At 48.8% G+C, this 24,004-nt stretch overlaps 1 protein-coding gene across 17 annotated transcripts in view; it reads left to right on the forward strand.

Annotated features, from left to right (window-relative positions):
• The window catches only part of UBR4 (ubiquitin protein ligase E3 component n-recognin 4), a 132,900-nt gene that overhangs the window by 106,870 nt on the left and 2,026 nt on the right, over positions 1-24,004 (forward strand). For all 17 annotated transcript variants that reach the window (XM_072751017.1, XM_072751018.1, XM_072751023.1 and 14 more), the window contains 17 exons: positions 281-478; positions 1,203-1,283; positions 4,012-4,099; positions 4,358-4,485; positions 5,649-5,756; positions 6,265-6,384; positions 7,120-7,310; positions 7,720-7,893; positions 8,266-8,365; positions 12,016-12,234; positions 13,153-13,266; positions 14,391-14,533; positions 14,982-15,107; positions 16,160-16,354; positions 19,116-19,340; positions 22,438-22,528; positions 23,179-23,341. In XM_072751017.1, coding sequence (XP_072607118.1) covers positions 281-478; positions 1,203-1,283; positions 4,012-4,099; positions 4,358-4,485; positions 5,649-5,756; positions 6,265-6,384; positions 7,120-7,310; positions 7,720-7,893; positions 8,266-8,365; positions 12,016-12,234; positions 13,153-13,266; positions 14,391-14,533; positions 14,982-15,107; positions 16,160-16,354; positions 19,116-19,340; positions 22,438-22,528; positions 23,179-23,341 — 2,464 coding nt within the window. The remainder of the gene's footprint in view (positions 1-280; positions 479-1,202; positions 1,284-4,011; positions 4,100-4,357; positions 4,486-5,648; positions 5,757-6,264; positions 6,385-7,119; positions 7,311-7,719; positions 7,894-8,265; positions 8,366-12,015; positions 12,235-13,152; positions 13,267-14,390; positions 14,534-14,981; positions 15,108-16,159; positions 16,355-19,115; positions 19,341-22,437; positions 22,529-23,178; positions 23,342-24,004) is intronic.

Genomic DNA, 24,004 nt, shown 5'->3' on the forward strand with positions numbered 1-24,004 from the left:
ATAACAGGGCCCATGTGCTGGTCATGGTGGGCTTTCTCTCCTACTCCACTCTTGAGTTTCAGAGGAGATGCTTGATATTGAAGGCTATTTGAAGTGTATGTAGAATCACCTTTGAGTTTCTATTGTTTATATCTTAAAACGTGTAAGGGGCTAGATGTTTCCTCCTTGTGTTTGTTTCCATGGAATGAAGTAGCATAGTCTGAATCCAAAAGACCTCTGCCATCCCTCTGTAATATCTTTATGCCATCCCTGCCAATGTGTTCTTCTCTCTGTCCTTTAGGAGGAGAATGAGGTCACTGAATTCTTTGTAACCCTGGAGAAGGACCCCCAACAAGAAGACTTCTTACAGGGCAGGATGCCCGGGAACCCATATAGTAGCAATGAGCCAGGCATTGGGCCACTTATGAGGGATATAAAGAACAAGATTTGCCAGGACTGTGACTTGGTGGCTCTCCTGGAGGATGACAGCGGGATGGAGGTAATAAGTGTAGGATTGTTGCTCTCATGGCTAAGAACTTGGGCTGGGGTCACATCCAGGTACCTCCCTACTTAGTAGCTGGTTAACCTTGGGCAGGTAGCTTGCTTTAACTTCTTCCTCTGTAAATGGGGACAGTGGTTCCCACCTATGTATCTTACCTGGTGTTAAGGTTAATTACCTGTAAAGGGCACCCAGTGCCTGGCATGCTATAAGCAAATGGTGAGTGAGTTTTGCTTGTCACAGAGTAGGATTTTATTATTTTTGTTGCTCTGACAGATTTCCCAGGGATTCCAAGTTAATTAAGCTCTCTAAATACTGGCACAATGGCCCCTGTGCAGATTTCTGGCCCTGTGTCTAGTACCTTGTGGCAGACAACTCCAGGATCTGGCTTTGTCATCTATGGGGTGGAAAGCCTGTTCGGGGAAATAGAGAAAATGGTTTTTCTGGCAGAACCTAAGGGGGACTCTGGGTAGGAGAAGATCTTCAGCAGTAGATTTTAACTTGGAGTTAGTGGTCTGGGTTAAGGGTATTTGTACCCTCTGAAATTATGTCCCAGATTCTGTGTGTTGTGTACACACGTGTGCAGTTTAGAGAGGGAGAGTTGATGAGTCCAGAACACATAAGTGATGGGTTAGGAACTGCTGTCATTAAGTACCCTTTCATCTTGAAATGTACTTGCATTATAATTACTTGGAATAACAGCCTCGTCTCCTCTACTGTTCAGCTTCTAGTGAACAATAAGATCATTAGTTTGGACCTTCCTGTGGCCGAGGTTTACAAGAAAGTCTGGTGTACCACGAATGAGGTATGTGCTTGTTTTCTTGGAGGTGGGGTTTTACTTTTCTGACTTATGCAGACTTGTACCAGGAGGCACTATTGTTAATCATCCCTGCCCAGCTTGTCACCGTGCTTCCACAGCCGTGCCTTTCCTGGCTCTAGTTGTTGAGAAAGCCAGTCATCTCGTCCTCCTTTTGAGGCATCTGACCAGTGGTAGAAGAGCTTCAGGGGAGGACAAGCGTGTCTGGCTTGGTCCCCTCAGGCCGACAGTGTCGGAGGAGGCATGTGACAGGAAGTGCTTGCTGTCCTGGATCCTTTCTACATGAGCACCTCTCCACTAAGATGAGCACTCTGCTTTCAGGGGCCTGCTCACGTGGAGCCTTCAGGGAGCGAGCATGGCTTCTGTCTTACTAGCAGGGAAATGAGACGCAGACAGGCAGTTCTTGAGGATAGGAAAGGGAAGTGAAGGAAGCATGGTGCTTTGGTCCTTTGGCCCCCTTAATACCGTTTGGCCTCTCCGTCAGGGTCTTAGGTGTTCTGTTTCCCTCCTCTTCCCATCCCTTCATCAGGGGGAGTTTTTAGTCAAAGTAAATGGAAGTAGGGCAAGCTAGTGTGCCATTAAAGCACGGTGAACTTTTCCATATTGAGTCCTAAATATTTCTGGAGAGTTTAAGACACTGGATTGGTAGTATCTGTTTGGCCTTCGGTCTGTCACATGTTTTTGCTTCTCTCTTTTCTGTTCTCCCACTATGCTGGGAATCCTGGTCAGCAGGTATTGCTGCTGGTTAGCAGAGGGACACACAGAAGACTGCCCGGTCCAGTGCATCTTGTCATTGACACTTACGCACCAAAACAGAAACATACAGATTTGATCCCTGGTGTACACAAAAAATAAACACCAAGCTTCTGTGCCTGCCTTGTAAATGGTGGTATGGAACCCAAAGAGCATACATGGGCATCTTCCTCCTTGAACCATGAGGCAAGATAGAAGTTGAGGATCACTGCCCTTCACTTTATTGCTTAGTCCACTGAGGGCTTCTTCTGGCAAAGTCCAGAGTTTGTGGTACCTTTTTATCAGGGCCTTCATCAACTTGCCTTTTTATTCTGCCCCTCTGTTTCCTGATAAACAGCCTTTCTCCTTAGCTACTGACTAGAGCCTGGTCTGTTTCTGTGTCTCTGTTTCTGCCCCTGTTCTCTGGCTGTTCATTCTCTTAAGTTGCCATTGGGCTTCCCTATCTGCAAGTGGCCTGACAGGTTCTCTCCCATGAGGCTTTCCTCTCCTGAAACTGAGCACAGACCTAGAAGCAGGCAGTGTGAATTAATGTGGTACCTGCTCTTCAACTTCATTTCACACAGGGTGACTTTAGACCCCTGTTTCTCTTAACCTCCAAAATGAGAGTAATGTACACAGTAGAGTGCCTAACTTAGTATATAGTATATAGTGACCTGTCCTGATCCTCCAGTCTAGTAAAGTGCTCTACTCTTCTAGTTTGCAAAAGACTTATTTCTAATCCTTCCATCAGGTTAGAGGTTTTAACTTGAGTAACTTGGAAAGAACTCTTTCCTTGTTGTGTGGTTATGTGAAGATCTCAGGATTGGCTTATGCTCTTATTTTTGATTCCTGAGTCTTGAATCAAAGCTCTTTAATCTTTTTAAAAAAATTTTTTAATTGGAGTTCAATTTGCCAACATTTAGCATAACACCCAGTGCTCATCCTGCCAAGTGCCCTCCTCAGTGCCCATCACCCAGTCACCCCAACCCCCTGCCCACCTACCTTTCCACTACCCCTTGTTCATTTCCCAGAGTTAGGTGTCTCTCATGTTTTGTCACCCTCACTGATATTTTCACTCATTTTCTCTCCTTTCCCTTTATTCCCTTTCACTAATTTTTATATTCCCCAAATGAATGAGACCATATAATGTTTGTCCTTTTCCAATTGACTTATTTCGCTCAGCATAATACCCTCCAGTTCATTCCACGTCGAAGCAATTGGTGGGTATTTGTTGTTTCTAATGGCTGAGTAATATTCCATTGTATACATATACCACATCTTTTTTTTTTTTTTTAAAGATTTTATTCTTTTTTTGTTTTTTTTTAGATTTTTATTTATTCACGAGACAGAGAGAGAGAGAGAGAGAGAGAGAGGCAGAGACACAGGCAGAGGGAGAAGCAGGCTCCATGCAGGGAGCCTGACATGGGACTTGATCCTGGGTCTCCAGGATCACACCCTGGGCTGCAGGCGGCGCTAAACCGCTGAGCCACCGGGGCTGCCCATATACCACATCTTCTAAAGCTCTTTAATCTAATTGATCTTGCTTGTCCTAATTCTTTGGGTTGTGGTCCCTTTGGTTAGAGAGAATTTGTGCTCCTGAAGGAGGCACAGGCTTGGAATTAGACTGTGCTTATCACTGGATAACTCTGAAAAAGCTGCTTAACCTAGTGTAAGATGTGCTTGATTAGCATGGAACTTAGCACAGAGTAAAACACTCAATAAATAATAGTAATTATTTTTGTTACATACAATTTTAATGAAATTAAATGAGATTGTGTTTATAAAATGCTTCACACAATTCCTGGCCCATAGTAGACGCTACATAAAATTAGCTTCCTTTCCACTATGTGAGTTGCAGCATGCTTGAATTCTAGATGTTGTGGTTAAGATCATATAGAGAAGTAGAAAAACGAGGCCAGGTATTAAGTCCTTTGCATTTTCTAAACCTGTTTACAAGCCCCTTTGTCTACCTGCCTCTGTTCAGGGAGAACCCATGAGGATTGTTTACCGCATGCGTGGGCTGTTGGGTGATGCCACTGAGGAGTTTATTGAGTCCCTGGACTCCACCACAGGTAGGCCCTTACAGACACTGCTGCATGTTGGGTTGGGGTTTGTTTTTGGCTTTTTTTAGTGACGGTGGTTGTATATATTTTCATATATTTGAGTAAATAATCATAATTGGCTTCAGTCTCGTACATTAACATCCAAGTGTCAATGCTTTTCTTGGAGATAAGAAAGAGGGAACTAGCTGACAGTCAGAAGAGGATTATTTGTTTTATTTCCATCCTTCCCTTCCCTGCCATTTCTGCTTGGCTTCCCTCCTCCCTCAGATGAAGAAGAAGATGAAGAGGAAGTATATAAGATGGCTGGTGTGATGGCCCAGTGTGGGGGCCTGGAGTGCATGCTCAACAGACTGGCTGGGATCAAAGATTTCAAGCAGGGACGCCACCTTCTCACCGTGAGTTGGGGACAGCATGTGGGACCAACCCTCTGCTTTGAGAATGGCCCTTGTGAAGAGAAGCTTGTGGTCACTGTGCTATGAAGCCCTAGAGGGTGGCATGGTGCCACGGGCCAGGGCAAGCCAGCCAAGGGCCTGGTAGCCTCCCTCAGCCTGCTGTTCCATCAGCTCCCCCTCCCCTGCTTCTTGGCCTTCCTCCCCTGGGCAAAGCCAGTGCCTGCCTGACTTTCCCTGTGAAACTGTACTTGAGTCCATTATTATCACTGTTGCTTTTTTAAATTGAATTTGTAGGTAGCTTTTTCATTTTTTTGGTAGGATCTTGTTTGAGTGATGATCCAACTATTTTCTAAGGACTAGAGGATCCCAAAGGCACCATAAACATTACACTATTATTTTTCACTCCAGAGGATAGGAGAACATGTATTGTAATCGTATTTTAAATGACTTATGTAGAGAATTAAAATAGTTTTTAAAAAAGCGTTAAAAAAAATTAAAATCTAAGAAATATATTTTTAATATCCTCCTGATAGAGGAAAAATGTTACTTAAAAAAGTAAATATATAGGGCAGCCCAGGTGGCTCAGCAGTTTAGTGCCGCCTTCAGTCCAGGCCTGATCCTGGAGACCTGGGATTGAGTCCCATGTCAGGCTCCCTGCATGGAGCCTGCTCCTCCCTCTGCCTCTCTCTCTCTCTCTTCCCCCCCGCCCCCCCCATTAATAAACAAATAGAATCTATTTTTAAAAAAAAAAGTAAATATATAGGTATGTGACCTATGTAATTCTGTGCTCCCACAGGCCATGAGCTTTGGAATCTTTCTGTTTACTATTAGAGTCTGAGTTAATACTGGGATTTCCCTGAAACAACAAAGCATCACCTGTTCCAGTAGGAATTGGTTATCATAGCCATAGTCTTAGAGATGATACGCTCTGCCGAGCCCACGTGGGCTATTGCCAGAGAACATTGCCATTTAAAATGCCAGCCTAGCTTGAGATCCTCCCCCACCTTATCATGTCCTTTCAAGAAAATACTTTTCCTTATTGTTCCCCACTTTTCAGGAAGAGTACCTACTGATTGTATGTGACCCCTCTCAGACATTTCTTTCTTGCTTGTCCTGTCTAACACTCTCAGATGGCCTCTTGGGTTTTGACCAGCTTTTCTTGGCAGGTACTCCTGAAATTGTTTAGTTACTGCGTAAAGGTGAAAGTCAACCGACAGCAGCTGGTTAAGCTGGAAATGAACACCTTGAATGTCATGCTGGGGACCCTAAACCTGGTAAGGAGTATGGGCTGCAGACAATAGAGTGAGCCTCAGGAGTCCTGGGTGGGGGCAGGGGCATCTCAGCTCTGGTCTCAGATGAAATGGGTTTGTGGACTTTTCAGACCCTTTATCTCTGTCTAGCTGACTGGCCCCAAGGTATGGACCATTTAAATTGTCTCTTTTCTTGCTGGCTCACCCCTGTGCTGCTGCTGGGACATGCAAGAGTTTCCCGGTCCTTTTCCCGAATTCAGATCAGAGGTCAGAGGAAGTTAGTCTGTTAAAACAGTCCAGATGTACAGCGTTGGAGAAGTAGTGCCAACGTCCTTGGGGCAACCAAGATAGAGATCTGGAGCATCACGATTTCATTGTCTGCAGAAGTCTACACGTGTCTCTCTCTGACATGCGCGCGCACACACATACACGTATTGGGGGTAAGACCAGGAAGGACACTGGTGAGGAGCAGATCCCATCAGCAGTGAGCGGTGGTGGTCTTATTCCTGGTGTAACTGGGTATCCTTTACAGGCCCTGGTAGCTGAGCAGGAAAGCAAGGACAGTGGTGGTGCAACTGTGGCTGAGCAGGTACTTAGCATCATGGAGATCATTCTGGATGAATCCAACGCTGAGCCCCTGAGTGAGGACAAGGTATGTGAGGCCAGTCTGTCTGCCTGCAAACACTGGGAGCACATACTGTGTCTCACTGGCAGCAGTGGGCTTATTTGTGTGTCTACCTGTGTCCACCAAGATTGATTGAGCTCAGGTCATAGAAATGACAAAGCTCAGCTAATGGTGATATGACAACACTGAAGCATGGAATCTGGATTCGGAGGAAACCAAGCTGCTAAGGATGTTCTTTGAATCAGAAGCTGCTCATTGATGGAATGCTGACATGTTCCAGCTGATAGGGGCCTTAGCCCAGCCCCTCATTGCCCAGTTAAGGGAACTCTAAGCCCAGAGAAGTGAAGGAGCTGTTTAGTGTTCCATAGTTGGCTGCAGCAGAATCAGGTGGAGAACCCAGGTCTTTAGCTCCTGGTTCAGTTTCTCTCAGCCAATCACACCCTTGCCTTCCCCTGTCCGTCTTGGTACTAATGTTTTGGTTAGAGGGATGATCCAGTCAGTACCGGGCAGCCTGGATTCCCTTGGGGCGGAGAGATTATGTTAACAATTTGTCTGAGACTATAAACAGAGCCACACAAGATCTTAAAAACTGGTATCAAGTGGAACTCATACTATTCATTATTTCCCAGGAAGTGCCAAAACAGTTCTTCGAGGGCTGCCTCTGATCGGGGTTCAGTGTGGGGGTAACGTCTGGGGTTCAGCTATCAGCTGACCAGAGTCCTAACCCTGTAACTGAGCCTTCTGTCCTCTTTTCTACTGCAGGGCAACCTCCTCTTGACAGGCGACAAAGATCAGCTTGTGATGCTCTTGGACCAGATTAATAGCACTTTTGTTCGCTCCAACCCTAGTGTGCTCCAGGGCCTGCTTCGCATCATCCCATACCTATCCTTTGGCGAACTGGAGAAAATGCAGATCTTGGTGGAGCGGTTCAAGCCATATTGTAGTTTTGACAAGTAAGTGCTTGGATTTCAGATGGCTATGTGAGGGTCCTCACTGATACCCTGAGCTAGTTCTGTAAGACTTAGGGAAGAATCACCTGAATTTCTATTAGATATTTGTGTGCCTTTCTGGCCTTTAAGGGGTTCAATTGTAACTGGGGAGTCAGTATATTATAGTGTTATGTTGGCTAGGCAGAGATGGTGGAGGGGCTGGTGAGATGAGACAGGCATGACAAGATGGAATCATGTGTGCAAAAGCAGGAAAACACAAGAGAATGTTGGGAGTTTTGAGGGACGTAGCAGGTAAGAGGGGGTGGCAGGAACCAGATTAGCAGGCTCCTTGATGAAGATCATTAACCAAGAGAATAACAAGATGCATGTTTGTCATTTCCTTCACACCCTGAGTCTCTGCTCTGTGCTCCAGGTATGATGAAGACCACAGTGGGGATGATAAAGTCTTCCTGGACTGCTTCTGTAAGATCGCAGCTGGCATCAAGAACAGCAGCAATGGGCATCAGCTAAAAGATCTGATTCTCCAGAAGGGAATCACCCAGAGTGCACTGGACTATATGAAAAAACACATTCCCAGTGCCAAGAAGTGAGAACTCTATTAGAATGGCTGTTTTCTTTCCCTCCTCTGCTTCCTTTTCCCCTTTATCATTGTAGCCTAAAGCTTCACATAGTCCCCTTTGGCCCTCCTGAGGGTCTCCCTCCCCTTCCAGGAACTGTCAAGGTGACCCCTTAGCCACCGCAGAGCCCTTTGGGGCTGAGGAACGAGTGGCAGCTTGTTGGTTTCTATTTAGAATACTCACTTCTATCTGGCTACATAGCTGAGCGAGGTGATCCTTTATGTGATTCTTCATGGCCGTCTTGAAGAGTTCTATTTCAGTAAGCCAGAATAGAATTAACACCAGGTTCTAGATAGGCGTTGCTCCTCCAGCCTGCTAATCAGCCTTCTTTTCCTTTGCAGTCTGGATGCTGACATCTGGAAAAAGTTCTTATCTCGCCCAGCCCTGCCATTCATCTTGAGGCTTCTTCGAGGGTTGGCTGTCCAGCACCCTGCCACCCAGGTGAGTGAGTAGCCAGCATGCCTGTGGACTTTATTCTGGAGGTAGGACATGTATGATGAAGGAACCATACACTCTCATCTCATCTGCCGTGGCTGAATGAAGATAACCACCTTAATTAGCCTCAGGATGTGACTTCCCCTGGCATGTAAGACCCCTAGAGTAGAGAGGACTCTCAGAGGTCATCTGGTTCAGCTCTGTGTGGAGAGGAGTAAGCTATGCTTGTGACTTCCTCATTCAACTCATTCTTAGGTGGGGCTTTATCATCTCATGGGTCAGCTGAGCAGTAGTTGAACTGAAGGTATGGCTAGCCAGAGTGTAATATAAAACAGTTTTGATTTCTGGGTATAGCCATTGGAATCATTTGGGACATTTATGGTAGCATCACCACCATTTCCTGCTCTGCTTCAGGCAGCTGGAAACTTTGTTCTCGGAGAGGCCCACCATTCCATTTTGCTCCTCATCCCTGATCTGTCCCCACCGAGCTGGTATATCTGGTACCCCTCACAGATCCTGAGTGGCCCAGACAGGTGGCCAGGCTAGATTTTTCTAAATTAAACTTTTCATTTTGAGATAATTACAGGTTTACAGGCAGTTAAGAAATCCATTGTACCCATTTCTCAATGGTGATGTCATAGAAAATCATATGTAATATCATGGGATTATTGACATCGATGTAGTCAGGATTCACGAGAGTTTTATCACAGAGATCCCCCTGTTGACTTTTATACCCACATCTGCCTTGCCACTGACCCCTGGCAACCATTGATAGGCTCTACATGGCTATAATCTCGTCACTTCAAGAATGTTCTATATGGCATCAGACAGCATGTAGCCTTTCAGGGTTGGCTTTTTTCACTCAGCATAATTTTCTGGGAGATTCATCTAGGTTATATACATTGATGGTCTTTTCTTTTTATTGCTCAGTAGAGTTCCATGGTGTGGGTTCCACAGGTGGCCTAACCATTCACCCGTTAAAGAACTTCTGGATTGTTTCCAGTTTTTGGATGTTACAGATAAAACTGCCATAAACATTCATGTGTAGTTTTGTGTGTGTTTAGAAATCTTCATTTCTCTAGGATAAATGCCTAGGCATGCAGTCGCTGGATTGTACAGTAATTGCTGAATTAGTTTTATTAGAAACTACCAAGCTTTTTTCTAGAGTGAGTGATTGCTCCATTTTTAATTCTCACCAGCAGTGCATGAGTGAGCTACTTTCTCTGCATCCTCATCAGCATTTGGTGGCATGTTGCCACTTTGATAAAATGAATGGTGGTGATGTTTCACTGGGATTTTAATTTGTATTTCCCTAATGGTAAATGGTGCTATGCAGCTTTCCATGTGCTTTGCGTGTCATTTTCAGTGACCTGCCTGCGCGTATCTTTTGCCCATTTTCTAAATGGATTTTTTTTAATGTTGAGCTTTGAAGAGGTCTTGGGGCTGGATTTTTTTTCTGTATATCGTGTTCTGCATCGAATGGAATCCCACATTCTCATTTCGCGATTTTTAATTTAAATTCAATTTGCCAACATATAGTATAACACTCTTGTAATCTGTTCTGATGACTCATTCCAAGAATAGGGTAGGGTAGCTTGGCTATAGGATTCTTCCCTGTGTCTCTTCCAGTCTCTGTTGTCTAGACTTTTGTTCAGGTCAGTGGGGATAGTCATAATTAGCACACCTTTGTGAAAGTAATTTTTCTTACATGGGAGTCTTCACATATATTCGTTTCTATGTTCTTGTAACATCTGTTTTTTATGTGGGTGAATCCAGGAGTAGGGCTGTGATGTGGCCAAGCCCGGGTCAGCTGTTTTCCAGACTTTTTTGTAGTTACTAAGTCGAATTACTTTTTTTTCTCTAGGCTAAGACTTTATCTGGTTAGGAACTTGGCATTCACACTTGGGACCATTCGCTTCCTAGCAACACATTTTTGTTTAGCGCTTGTTGTGTGTCTGTACTGTGCTAGGCTGAGGTGACGTTGGTGACCAGGGTGGTCACAGCCTGTGCCTCATACATGATGATAACTGAAGTGTGAAGATGATTAAGTGCAATATGAAAGGGGCCAAAGGAAGGAGGAAAGAATGGCACCTGTTAAGGCTCAAGAGCCAAAGGATGCTGGAAGTGCTCTGGGGCTTGAGAGCAGTTGCATGATGGGGGCGAGGTGTGGTGAGAGCTGGCCCCGATGCAGCATGGTTCCAGGGCATGTTCTCTGAAGAGGAGAGGTATACATTTTATCCTGAGGGCTGTGACCCGGGCCATGAACCGGAAGGAGTATAGATGACAGGAGAGATGGTTGGTTGCCTTTTATCATAATCTAGGTAAGAGATGAAGCCAGCTGAGCTAGAGTGTGAGGTGGATAGCAGATGGCTTCAGCAGCGGTGTGGGAGGCAGAATGAATGGGATTTGGAGATTGGTTACACATGGGGGTTGCCAAGAAGCTAGATGAGTCGAGAACTCTGTTCGATTTCTGGGTTGTACGACAGGTGAGTGGTGGTGCCCTTGAAGGAGGTGGAGAACCTAGGAGGTTTGAAGCAGGGTGTAAGGGGGCTCATTCTGTCACACTGGACATGCCCAGGTAGAATATAGGCTTCAAGAGGGTTGGGACTTTGTCCCCCTGGCACCAGAGCACTGCTTCACGCAGATGTGTGTGCATGCACGCACCGGCATGGAGCTACCACCCAGTGTGAGGAGGTCAGGGTGCTTGTGCAGCATTCTGTAGGCAGTCACCCAGTGGGCTCAGCATCTAGGAACAGGAAACATCAGATGCCCTGTAGTTTTGCTGAGGTGCAGGTTTGAAGCATACCTGCCCTGAGGGCAGGTTTATAAGCCAGTGAGTGGTCTTAGTTGAGTGTTGAGCTTTCACCTTGCAAGTTGGCTCTGTTTTCTGTTTATTGTCAAACCTCTGCGGTAGTAATTAGCATTATAATACACATATGCAGGGGGTGGGGGATTTTAATAGTACAGTGCTCCTTCTCCACTCACCTGGAGAGCTTTGTTGGACCGGCCCTGCCTTCCATATTTGTTCTCCCATCCATGTCGTGCGGTAACTGCCAGCCTTAAGCATAGGGATTTCTTGGTAACACCTATTTTTAAACAAGATCCTCACTTATCCCCACTCCCACTGTAGTTGTATCTCTGATATCTCTAGGCCTAGAAAATCCTGTTCCTGCTTTTGGTGGACACAGGGCTCCTGGAGGAAGAACTTAGCACAGTCCCTATGAATGTCAAGGTGTGCTCTGCTCTGTGTGGTCACTGACCCCACCACCCAGGCCTCATCAGGTGCTGCTGCTCTAGGGAATTCTAGGGTATCTTTCCCAAGCCCCTTTCTCCTTCACTGTATTGGGTGCTTTACAGCTAATCATTTGTGACTAATTTTTAATCTTCATTGTAACCCTGACACCATCCCCACCTTATAGACCGGGCACTGGAGCCAGAGAGCAGAATGACTGACTAGTCAGAGGTCAGTGACAGACCCAAACCCTCCTCCATTTGTTGAAACTTTGGAAACACACATTCAGAGGGATCTGTTTGAATCTAAACAGTTGACATGAGGTTGAGTACAGTCTGTTGAGTGTTATAAACCTATAAGCTCCTGGACAGAATGCTTGTTTACCTAAATGGAAGCATGTATCTCTCTGGTCTCTACTTGATAGGTGCTGATTGGAACAGACTCCATCACAAACCTACATAAACTGGAACAGGTGTCCAGTGATGAGGGCATTGGGACCCTGGCAGAGAACCTACTAGAGGCATTGCGGGAGCACCCTGATGTAAACAAGAAGATCGATGCTGCCCGCAGGGAGACCCGCGCTGAGAAGAAGCGCATGGCCATGGCAATGCGGCAGAAGGCTCTGGGCACCCTGGGCATGACGGTAAAGCCACTCTTTGGGAGTCCCTCACATTCTTGTCTACGCTGTTGAGGAGGAGCTAGCCGTGCTTCTTTCAGGACAGAGCTGGTTTGAGGATGATGAAGGTGAAGGCTGACGAGAAGGAGGGAACTAGGTGTGGCAGGCACTGTGCCAGGTGCTTTACCTTCTGTGATCTTCCTGACAACCCTCAGAGGTGTGACTATGGTCCCTTTACACATATGGGACTCAAAAGGTTAAGTGACTTAACAAGTTCACAAAAACAGTAAAAATGGGGATAACCCTTGCTTATGGAGGATTTAGTATTTGCCAGGCACTATGCTTGGGCACCTTGCTTGTAAGATGTTATTTAAGCCCTCATGTGATCCTGTGAGGGTAATACTACTATGCCTGTTTTCTGGTTAAAGTAATAGAGGCAAGAAACAAAGGAAATAGGCCAAGGCATATTATTAATAAGAGGTTGACAAGAGTTTGAACCCACATATGTTGGACATGACGGTCTGCTTTTGTTGCCCCACATTGGAGGAAGCAGTAGCCCTATGAGAGCTTTCTCCAGAGTAGCAAGCTGGATGTCAGCAGTTTCAGAACTCCCATGGGAACCATCATGTGAATCCTCATGCAACAGCCCTTGGCAGCTGAGACTTGGGAGTGCTGGCACAAAGAAAGGGGGCTTTTCTTATATCCTGTGGTAGCTTGCCAGACTTGCAGCCAGATAGTTTCCTCTGCCTCAGCGCTTCCTTCGGAAGAGAAGAGCATAAGAATCTGGGTCTTAACCCTCATCAGAAGCTACCTACAGAGGTTTCCTTTCCATGCATCCTCCCTCTAGTGTCTATGGAAGGGCAGCCCTGTTTCTGAGCATCGCAGGCTAGGCTGGGGGGTGGGTAGATATCCCCTTCTGACATGCCCTTTGGGTTTCCCCTGCAGACAAACGAGAAGGGCCAGGTGGTGACCAAGACGGCGCTCCTGAAGCAGATGGAGGAGCTGATTGAGGAGCCAGGCCTCACATGCTGCATCTGCAGGGAAGGGTACAAGTTCCAGGTATGTGCTCAGCCTGGACCTGATGCACAGCCTGGCTGCTTGCTCCGGTGGCGTCCTCTCCTGCAGGCCTTCCCATTCTTTTATGGGCTGATGTCAGGGCATGTCTCAGGGCTGTCTCAGGGCTGGCTGTCCTCTCTAAAGGGAGGAAAGCAGACTGCTCTGAACATTAATCTTCATCACCATCCTTGGCACCACTTATTGTATGCCTTCTGTATACTAGTCCCAATGCCCAGAGCTTTCTGTAATTTTGTCTGTAACCCTACAAATCCCCAAATTATGGATGTGAAAATAAGGGTCACATGGCAGAGCCAGAATTCTAGCCCAAGCTTCTCTGACTCTAGACTTAGGGCTTTTAAAAATATACCCTGCTGCTTCAGAAGATCAGGTCTTATACCAAATTAGATTTATGACTGAGAGGAGCAGAGCAAGTGACCCATTTGTTCTCCTAAAGGCCTGTAAGATGTCCTCTTCCTCCAACTTGAATGTCCTGCTTGGCATTCATGCTACTGAAGGGCTGCAAGCCTCATAAATCCTGCTATGGCACAGGCTCCTGGGAACTGCCTGATAACTTTTGTCGAGCAAGTGACTTACTGGGAAGATACTTTATTCTTCCTTTTATTTTTATTTATTTACTTATTTTAAAGGATTTTATTTATTTATTCATGAGAGACACACAGAGAGAGAGAGGCAGAGACACAGGCAGAGGGAGAAGCAGGCTCCACGCAGGGAGCCTGATGTGGGACTCCATCCCGGGTCTCCAGGATCATGCCCTGGGCCAAAGGCAGGCACCAAACCGCTGAGCCACCTAGGGATCCCTTTATTCTTCCTTTTAAAGTAAATAAAACAGCAAAGAGAAAAGAGTGACAGAGGAGGCTTCCATGTCCGCCTTCCCATCGGCATAGCACCTGCTTTATTGTGGTTGTCCCCCCACATTCCTCCTCTCACTGGGGTTGTGCCCGGCCAGGTGCTTAACCCAGCAACTGGGGTTCTGACCCATCGCCCCCTCTCTGGGTGCATTTCTTCCCAGGGGAGGCCCTGGGGTTCCTGCTCTTTTGCTTTGCTTCCTCCCAAAGCCTGCCTTGGAGTTCGTCTCACCTCTCCTCCTTTTACTGGTGTCTTTGCAGCCTACAAAAGTCCTGGGCATTTATACTTTCACCAAGCGGGTAGCCTTGGAAGAGATGGAGAATAAGCCCCGGAAACAGCAGGGCTACAGCACCGTGTCCCATTTCAACATCGTGCACTACGACTGCCACCTGGCTGCCGTCAGGTAGGCCCTGGCACCTGTGCCAGAGGGCCCCTCAGGAGGCTTCTTCCTCCGGTGTTTCCATCCAGGCCTGTGTCACTTCAGAGGAATGGGCAGCTTGCCCAGGGCCCTGTGCTAGGAGGGGATAGGATGCCAACTGTGAGGTTTTCGTCTCAGGGAAGTAGGGTGTCATGCCTTAAACCATGGTCTGTAAGCCATTCATGCTATATGACTAGGAAAATCCACTTGGCTTTTGGCCTTAGGGTGGAGAAAGCAACCTTGCTTCCCTGAAGCAGTGAAGCTGGCATTTACCATATTGTAATGCAAAGAGCTTGTTCTCTGTGGAGTCAGGTGCATGGCCTAACTTTTTTCCTTAGTGGTTAGCAAACACTTCTCCATCCCCACTTGCCCAGGTGCTTGGTTGCCAAATCAATTCCAGTGGTCACTTTTCCCTGCTTTCCTTCCAATCCAGGCTGGCTCGTGGCCGAGAAGAGTGGGAAAGTGCTGCCCTTCAGAATGCCAACACTAAGTGCAATGGACTCCTTCCAGTCTGGGGGCCCCATGTCCCTGAATCAGCTTTTGCCACCTGCTTGGCAAGGTGAGTGTTGAGCAATGTGCTTGGCAGAAAAGGGGGGTGGTCCCAGGATATGGGGGAAAATCAGCAGCTATTAGCTCAGCCTAAAGGCCTGTCACTGTCATTGGGAACCCTGGTCTCTGTATGCTGGCAGGGAAGCCGTTTGGCAGAGGGAGGAACCTGGCTGCGAGAAGCCAGCACCCCCAGTGTCTGGTGCACCACTTGGAACTTCTGGTTGTCTGCTACCTCTTCTCCCTTCTTCATCTTGGTGCCTAAGACACAGGACCCTGACTTTGTTGTCAGAGCTAAAATTTTCAGATATCTCTTCTGCGGTGTGTGCTTCTAAGGTTTGAATAATGCAGACAGCTCAGTGGCATGGGGAGATATCAGGCTGCTTTGAAGCCTCCCTCATCCTCAAATCCAGAGTAGAGTTCCTAAAACTTGGAGGAAGTCCCCGTTCTTGCCGATGCTTTGAGGAGTGGTGCCCAACCCTGAGTCTTATCAGAAGGCTCAGGGATGGAAAGATACCTGGCAGTAATAACGATGGGCAATGTATTGAAGTGCTTACCGTGTGCTGTTACTATACACATTCTCTGGATGAAGAAATTGAGGCATAGAGAGGTCGAGTAAATTACCTGAGGTCACAGAGTGAAGCAGAGTGCATATATTGAGTAGAAAATTATCTTTCATTTGGGGGTTGAAGAAAAGATTCTTAGGGATAGATCACCTTGTCAGAATGCATGCCTTCCACATTTCTTTTTCCAAGATGTACTTCCAGGCTTGGCCATGATATGTTATGTGACATTTGTCCATCAGGAAGTGCCCTCCTCCCAAAACTGGCGAGTTCTCAAAGCTTAGAGAGCATCACATTCTATCACGGCAGAAATGGAAATGTCCTCTGCTCCCATCTTGCTGTGGGCTCCAGCTCCTGTCCTTGGCTCTCCCCTTCACCCCTCTGCTCATGTGACCTTTGCAGCCATCAGGCCATGTGGCGCCCAGGGAGGCTCTGCCTTCCAACTTGGGCTTTCCCCAAGGGAGCTTGCTTTGTTCACCACATTTGTTCTGCTGCCTCCTAGGCACAACACTTACCTCCAGGAGTGTACGGGCCAGCGGGAGCCCACGTACCAGCTCAACATCCACGACATCAAGCTGCTCTTCCTGCGCTTCGCCATGGAGCAGTCGTTCAGCGCAGACACCGGCGGAGGCGGCCGGGAGAGCAACATTCACCTGATCCCGTACATCATTCACACTGTGCTTTACGTCCTGAACACGTCAGTATCTCACCCCCCATGGGCACCTCTGCCCAGCCCACCTGCTCAGCAAGGTCTCCGCTTTCTCACGTTTGCCTGAGTTAGCTGCAGACCCAATGGCTGACCTAAGGTAGCCTTTACTAAAGCATGCATGTTTATCTGCAGCTTTTTAGAGTCATACAGAATAAGGTGATATGGGTGACTTCCTTTCCAGATCAATCCAGCTCCCCTTGTGGGCATCCGAGGGCTGTGTCCTTGGACTGACTCTCAGCCCAGAGGGGAGCTGGAACTGGCCAAGGCCAGACCTGCCAAAAGACCTCCTTAGCTTCTACTACACCGTAGCCTCTAATTCTTGCGGGACTCGGTGCTCATGGATGGGAGAGGCGGTGGGTCAGAGCCCCACGCCATCACTGTCAAGGGCACACCAGGTGTAACAAGGTTTCACAACTAGGGGCTGTGGCAGAACCAAGGACCCTTCTCATAAACGGAAGACCGGACTTGCTATCCCTGTTTCCTCTCCAGTTAATAGTGCTCTAGCAAGTCAAGGGGCAGGGTATGTTGGAGATTATCTGAGAAAGTCAGCTAATAGCCAGGAGAAGAGCAGGCTTGTATTTTCATCTGTGAGTCCCACATGGAACAGTGAGGCTGATAATGAAAAGTGTAATTTTAAAGAAGCACTTAGGATAGAGAATAGTACTCGTTCATTTTCAGCCCAGATTTTAAAAGCGAATTAGGAGATTTAACATACTTTAGCTCTTAAACACTTTTCTGCTTTACCCTGTTTTCCAACAAGTCTGACACCTGCATTGGGTGGGGAACTGGCCGGCTGCAGAGAGGCCGGGCACGGTCCGCCTGAGGCAGTTGCAGGGCAGCTTGGGCGGCAAGGACAATCCATCACTTGTCCTTTCTGGTCTTCTGTCTTCAGCAATATTGTTTTCCTCTTCCCTCCCATTTCCTGGGGAGATAGGAGGCTGGCTTCCAGACCGCAGCCCTCATTGTGAAAAAGATGCACAGGCAGGTCTCGTCAGCACATGACATCAGCTGCTAAGCTGTTGGGACCGTCAGAAGGAACACCCACATCATCAACAGCACAGATGCTCGCACTCTCCAGACTGCTGCAGGCCTAAGCAGTGCTAATTACCGGTGTTCGTGGGGCCTTTGACAGAGCCCTTGGCCTTGTGGAGACCTGTCTCTTGGCAGCTCTGAGGCAGAGTGCACCGCTCTACTCCAGGGGGGAAACACAGCCCCAGAAAGGCAGCATGATTTGCCTGGCAGAAGAGAGCCAGTGACTCCGGGTGGCACTGGTTTTCTCAGGTGCCAGATACTAGTAACTCATGCTCAAGTTGCTTGGTCGGGGAGGGAGTCTGCTGTGTCCTAGATGTCTGGGTCAGAGGCTGACCTGGATGTTTCATGAAGAGGCACTGCTGCCCATCCGCAGACCGCTTCCCTAACTGGTCGCTTCCTCCTGGTGTGAGTGTGGTCATAGCGGTGCCTGGGTGGCACATCTGTGCACACGGGCAGGTAGATCCCACCGTGAGCTGGAGCAGAGTTGGGCAGGTACTACAGTGGCGGAGAGCTTCCGACTCCTAATTCCGGAAAGTCAAGTAGGGTATGTCCATCTGTGCCATCCGTATCCATTCTTCAGGTGCAGAAGGAAGCAGTGTGTCCTTAAACCATCCCTACCTGCTTTCCCATAGTCCAGTGTCTGCCAGTGGTCTCTGCAGGCCTGGTAACTTTGATCCTCGTGGCTACTGGGGTCGAGTTTTCTTTCTTCTCCCACAGGATGAGGTTAGACCATCAGGTGCCCTTGGTGTGAGAGCATCATCCATGTTTTAGAGTCAGGAATTTGTGATCAGGAAAGCCTACAGTGACGTCTCCACATAGCTCCAGTGGCTGCTTGTGGAAGCTGGGGAGGGAGGGGCATTTACAAGGATCAGAACATGGAAGGCTGGGTCGGCATCCAGACTGCCGGGGTTCGAAGCCTATTTCTTCCATTCCCCACTGTGACTTTGTGCAGAAAGCTCCGTTCTCTGCATATTCATCTCCTCTGTTGTTTTCCCTTTTCGGAGTTGGGGTACTGCTGGTACCCCTGAGTTCTGGGTCCCTTGTCTGGGTTTAGGTAAAGTGATCCATTTCAAGCTCAGAGTGGGTGCCTGGTGGTGAGTTAGTGATCACTTCATCACTGTAGGCAAGAGGGAGAACAGAGCAGTGCTTGCCCAGAGTTAGCTATTCAAATGGAGGAGGGGACATAGATGCACAAGGAAACACCGAAGCAGAGTGCCCAGAGAGGGAACTGGTGGAATGTCGTGCAGATAGCCAAGCTGTGAGGACTGCGTGGGGCAAGTGAGAACACAGGCTGGCTTGTAGAGTCAGATTCTGGGCTCACCTTGGCCCCCTCACTTACTGACTTGTTGGCTTTGGCAAGGTCCCGTCGTTTCTCTGGGCTTCTGATATTGTGGTAAAAACGTACTAGCTGTCACCTTTCAGGGTTGTTAGGGCATTTGATGGAGTGTTTGTGTATGTGCCCACCATAGCCAGGGGCTCAGGAGCCAGGAAGTTGTTTGGAATTGTTTCAGAGCCGAGCTGGGGGTTGGTGGAGGCAAGGAGAATGCCACCAAGGAGGGCTTGGAAGGGGAGAAGCAGCTCTCGGAGAGGGGGTGGCTGTGTTCCATGATCCAAGCATTGCTGAAGCTGGAAAGATGAGATATTGACCAAATCTCCTTCCCTCTTGCTGCTGGTGCCTTGTTTGTACCCTGGTTTCATTGTGTCCCTTTTGTTACAGAACCCGAGCAACTTCCCGAGAGGAGAAGAACCTCCAGGGCTTTCTGGAGCAGCCCAAGGAGAAGTGGGTGGAGAGTGCCTTTGAAGTGGACGGGCCCCACTATTTCACAGTTCTGGCCCTCCACATCCTGCCCCCCGAGAAGTGGAGAGCCACACGTGTGGAAATCCTGCGGAGGCTGCTGGTGACCTCTCAGGCCCGGGCAGTGGCTCCAGGCGGAGCCACCAGGTCAGTCCCTGCTTCGGGAGGTACCGTCCTCTGGGCTGCCTAGTGTCTGCATGGTATATCCCTGTGTGCTAAGTGAAGGGCCTGCTCGTCTGGGCCCGTCGTGAAGGGCCTTTCTGTCCCTTCTCAGTCTCCGTCTGTCATGCCAATAGTCTAGACCAATGGCTGGTAGGTGCTTGGCCACCTCTGGGTCTCGAGTTTAGCCATTTAGGAAGGTGGAGCCAGGCTTTAGTCTGTGGAAGAGTTCAGAGAAGCAGCCAGCCAGGCATAGGGTGAGATGACTGATGAGAATTAGGGCCAGCAGGGAGCTGGGCAGGTAACTGGGTTTTCCCCAGTCCTGGCTGGCCTTAAACTGGGAGGGCTCCTGCATGGCTGCACTAGGGATTTTCTTTTCTGATCATGAAAAGTTCATTATCGCATCTCCTTGGTCATATTGCTATCGCATCTCCGCCATGTTCCACGAGCCTTTCTTTTTCTCCTGTTCATGTGGACACGTCCCAAAGAAGGAACAACGTATCAGGAAGGAAGTGTCTCTGTTTTCATTACCTTGTACTGGGATTTGGGTCAAATGGGCGGCATCTTTAGAGAAACACCTGTAAACCACAGGAAGCTCTTTGAGATGACCACACGGATCTCCACACATTGCACGGACTCCAAGGGCGCTGCTCTAGGCCCGTGGTGACCCTGACGGTCTCTGCCACCCCTGGGCTCCACCGTAGGGTGTAGGTTTGTCAGCTTGCTTCTGCCACTTCCCTTCTGGAAGATCCATCTTGTCTGCTTTTGCTGGGATCTGAGGGAACATTTCCACATTCACAGGCCAACAAGGGAGCAGAGGAGGAGCTTTCCAGCCCCTGACCATGACAGACCAAGGGGGGAGCAGCCGTGTGCCTACCTTGGCACCTCTGGTATCTTCTGTCTACCTGGCTCTGATAAAGCCAGCATTGCCAATCACCGGCACCTCCCACCCTCAGAGAGACCAGGTCAGGGCTCCGTTGTTGAGCCTGGCCAGTACCAGCTGCTTTGTGCAGAGGAGGAGGGGGCAAGTCTTGCCAGCTTCCTACCTGACCTCTGCCCCCATTCCAGACATATCACCTTCCAGTGTTTCCCAGAGTCCAAAGCATTCATGCTGAACTAGCTGCTTGAAATCAGAAGTTAGATCGGAAAGATACCAGGTTGTTGATAAGCCAGGCTCAGCCTGTATCCATGGCACAGAAAGTGGCTGTTGCGGGACAGTAGCTCTCAGTGGTGGGTGTGAAATCTGAACCCACGGGAGCTGTTTTGCTTTCAGTGAGGAGACCAGAATTCAGTACTGTCTCGGGCAATTTAGGAGAAGCCTGCGTGGCCACAGCTTACTCAGGAACTCCAGTGTGGGCTGCGTTCCCGAGCTGCCGTTTTCTCTGTGGCAGTTTAGTCACCTTTGCTAATTAGCCTGAAATAATTAAGTTGGGCAGGTCACTCATGGTTCCTGCTTACTACAGCACAGCAGCCGCCAAACCTGGCGTGGGGTGGAGGCCCGAGCAGGTGCCCCTGAGACAGAGTGGGGGAGGTGGTGGGTGTGAGTCCCATACTAGGATGCCCTCCGAGGAGAGACCGAGAGGGCATCATCCTGGTGGTTGGGCAGTGTCCCTTGCAGGGGACTTTGTCCTAAGTCAGTGATGGGGTGGAAGGCAGTAGCCCATATAAAAATTCTAGGAATGTGCTCAAGAGAAGAGGACCTCTTCTGCATGTTTAAATCGAAGGGAAGGTTCCTCTGCCAGGAACTTGCCGGTAGTTAGGCCTTGGACTTTCTTAGGCTTCCGTCAGAGCCTTATCTGGCGTCTTATGTTTCAGTGTGCAGAGGAGCGGGTGTCCGCCTCGGCCCCAGGCCTGCCTTGCAGCAGACTTCACTGTCGGCTGTAGAGTCCGCTTGTGGGCCTGGTGGGGAGAGTGGGTGCTCTGGAGGCTGTTGGGCCGCAGGGACAGAACAGGAAGAGCATTGTAGCAAACAGAATTGCCTCACTCTCTTACTGTTCACATTTACTGGATGTAGGTATAGCCGGCCCACCCCATGCTCAGCAGTCCTTCCCCTTGAGGCCATGAAGGATAGTCCGGGCTTCTGTGATAATAAATAAGCTCTCTGCCTGTCTGTCCCTCCTGATTCTTATACATACACACACTCTAATACCAAGTTTTAGCTCCTTTAGTTATGGGCTTTGTTCTACTGTGTAGTAGGATCCAGAATTTCCGTGATAAGGGTTCACCTGGCCTTCACTTAATGCAGATGTGAACGCAGTTTGCAAACAAAATCTCTTGTAGATCCTGGGTGGTAGAAGCCGAATCCTAGTCCCGATCTTTCACTGCCGGTGCAGAGGGGAGGTCCTGGGTTCTCTGTGTTCACAGTGGCTTTACCACCATGATGGTCATCGTGCCTCACACCAGCAGAGTCTGCTAAGTGGGCAGGGGATGGGGTCACAGGCCGCCCCTGGCATTCTGAGGGCCCGTTGGCCTTTCATCCTGCACTGAATCACTAGGCTAAGTGGAGATGGTCCTGGGCAGAGGCAGAGGGGTGTGGTGGCAGCTCTGGGATTACCCCAGGATTTAGGAGGTGTCGGTTGCACCCTCCGTCCTAGATATTACTCTTGCTCAGCACTAGCCCTCCCCCCCCCTTCAAACACAGCCATGGTTGCCAAATCCCTTATTGGGCTGGTTTGGGTCTGCTGACTGTTCGTGAAAATGTGTCAGGAGGAGCGTCAGGACTGAGGGAGAACCGTTTCCTGCTTCATTTATGAGGTCCTGTCAAGTCCAAGAACTTATGTGGGACTGAACACAGGGATGCAAGGGTCTCCTTGGCATGTCTTCCAGGCAGTGGTCTTTGGTTGCCACGTGCCCCTTATGTTCCCCCACTTCTGATTCACCCCGGTTTGGAAGGGAGTCTGTACTAAGGATGAGTACTTCATGGATCATTGGGTCAAGGCTTCAGAGGTTCTTGCCCACAGCTGCTTTTCTCGGATGAGATAGGTGGCTGGAGTGGAGTGGCGTGCAGAGTAATGGGGCTCTGGCCTGTCCTTGTGTGTATCTGTCTGGCGTCTTCATGGGCATGCTATGGGATTTTCTTTTCCAGGCTGACTGACAAGGCAGTGAAGGACTACTCTGCCTACCGCTCTTCCCTTCTCTTCTGGGCCCTCGTCGATCTCATTTACAACATGTTCAAGGTAGGCCTGACTGGCTTCTGCGAGGGTGTGAAAGTTCTGTGCTGCTGGCTCTGAGCCAGCCCCGTGTCCGGGTCGCTGCTCCTCCACTGGCCTCTCACTGGAAGCAGACCACCTACTGTGGAAGGGGTCTACACTGTACCTTAGAGCCTTCCGTCTGTGACATATACCTGGAACCAAGGCCGCTCCTGTCACCCAGTTTCAGGCCTGCCACAGATCATCCCTGGTTTGCTTTGTCTCCTCTGTCTGGGGAACCTCATTGCATTGTGTGAGTGTGACTCACTGCAGCCCAACTCATAGGGACCCTGCCTTCTGCCTTGAGAGAACCCTGGCATGGTGTTCCTTTTACAGACTGAATGGGACAGCTCAGTTGAAGCATGGTGAGAGTGTCCCTTTCCTGGGGGGGGATACAGGTGTGACCTGTGCAGGAAGAGCTGTCACTTGTAGCTTATAGGTCACATGACGTGGTGCATCATAAAGGGGTTGCAAGAGGAATGACACGAGACTTTGCTGTTCCTAGAAGCAAAACACGTCCTCCAGGGAAACTTTGATGTATGGAGGGGGCGGGGGGAGAAGGGCTGTTTTTTGGCATTGAGACAGTAGGGACATTAAGTAATCCAGCCCCTGGGCCTGTCTCCTGTTGGTTCTTGTAGAAGGTGCCTACCAGTAACACGGAGGGAGGCTGGTCCTGCTCTCTAGCGGAATACATCCGCCACAATGACATGCCCATCTATGAAGCTGCTGACAAAGCCCTGAAGACCTTCCAGGAGGAGTTCATGCCAGTGGAGACCTTCTCGGAGTTCCTTGATGCGGCTGGTCAGTGTCAAGGTTTTATCTTTCAGAGATCTCCTGCAGCAGAACCCGTGTGTGCCACAGGGGGGCTGGTCTTAGCTTGCATCTTCACAGCAGCAGAACTACTGGGAAGAACCAGCCTGTTGGTCCCCCCCACATGGTCTGCAAGAGAGATGGGGACACCAGGCCCCTGGGAGTAAGAACAGCAGCTGGGACATGTGGGGACTCTGCATCCCAGGCCCTGTGCTGCTCATGTGTTTGAGGTGGATACTGTGTCACCCCCACTTCATAGATGGGGTAACTGAGGCATGGACATTAGATGTTTCCTGTGGGGCATACCTGGAAAATAGGTAGAGTCTCTTAAATTCTTTTAAATTCCTGGCTGTTTCTCACAGTCTCAGAGAATTGACATGGAGCTGACCTTTCTTCTTCCTGCCTCTTGGGGGCTGAGACTTCTTATGTCACAGCTACCCTGGGGAGATGGAGAAGAGTCCAGCTCTGATTCTGAATACCATTTGGTAAATGGTAAATATCAAAACAGAGCAAAGAGCATCTTGGCTTGGAAGAACAGGGGTAGCACTTTGAACTGTTGTCCTGAGACACCCTTAGACAGTCCTTCATCCCATACCTGCTGAGGACAATTCTAGTTCTCTGCTGGCTACAGAGGCTGTGTACAACACATGTGTC

Source organism: Vulpes vulpes, chromosome 2, assembly GCF_048418805.1.
Source record: "Vulpes vulpes isolate BD-2025 chromosome 2, VulVul3, whole genome shotgun sequence".
In the NCBI taxonomy this organism is placed as follows: Eukaryota; Metazoa; Chordata; class Mammalia; order Carnivora; family Canidae; genus Vulpes; species Vulpes vulpes.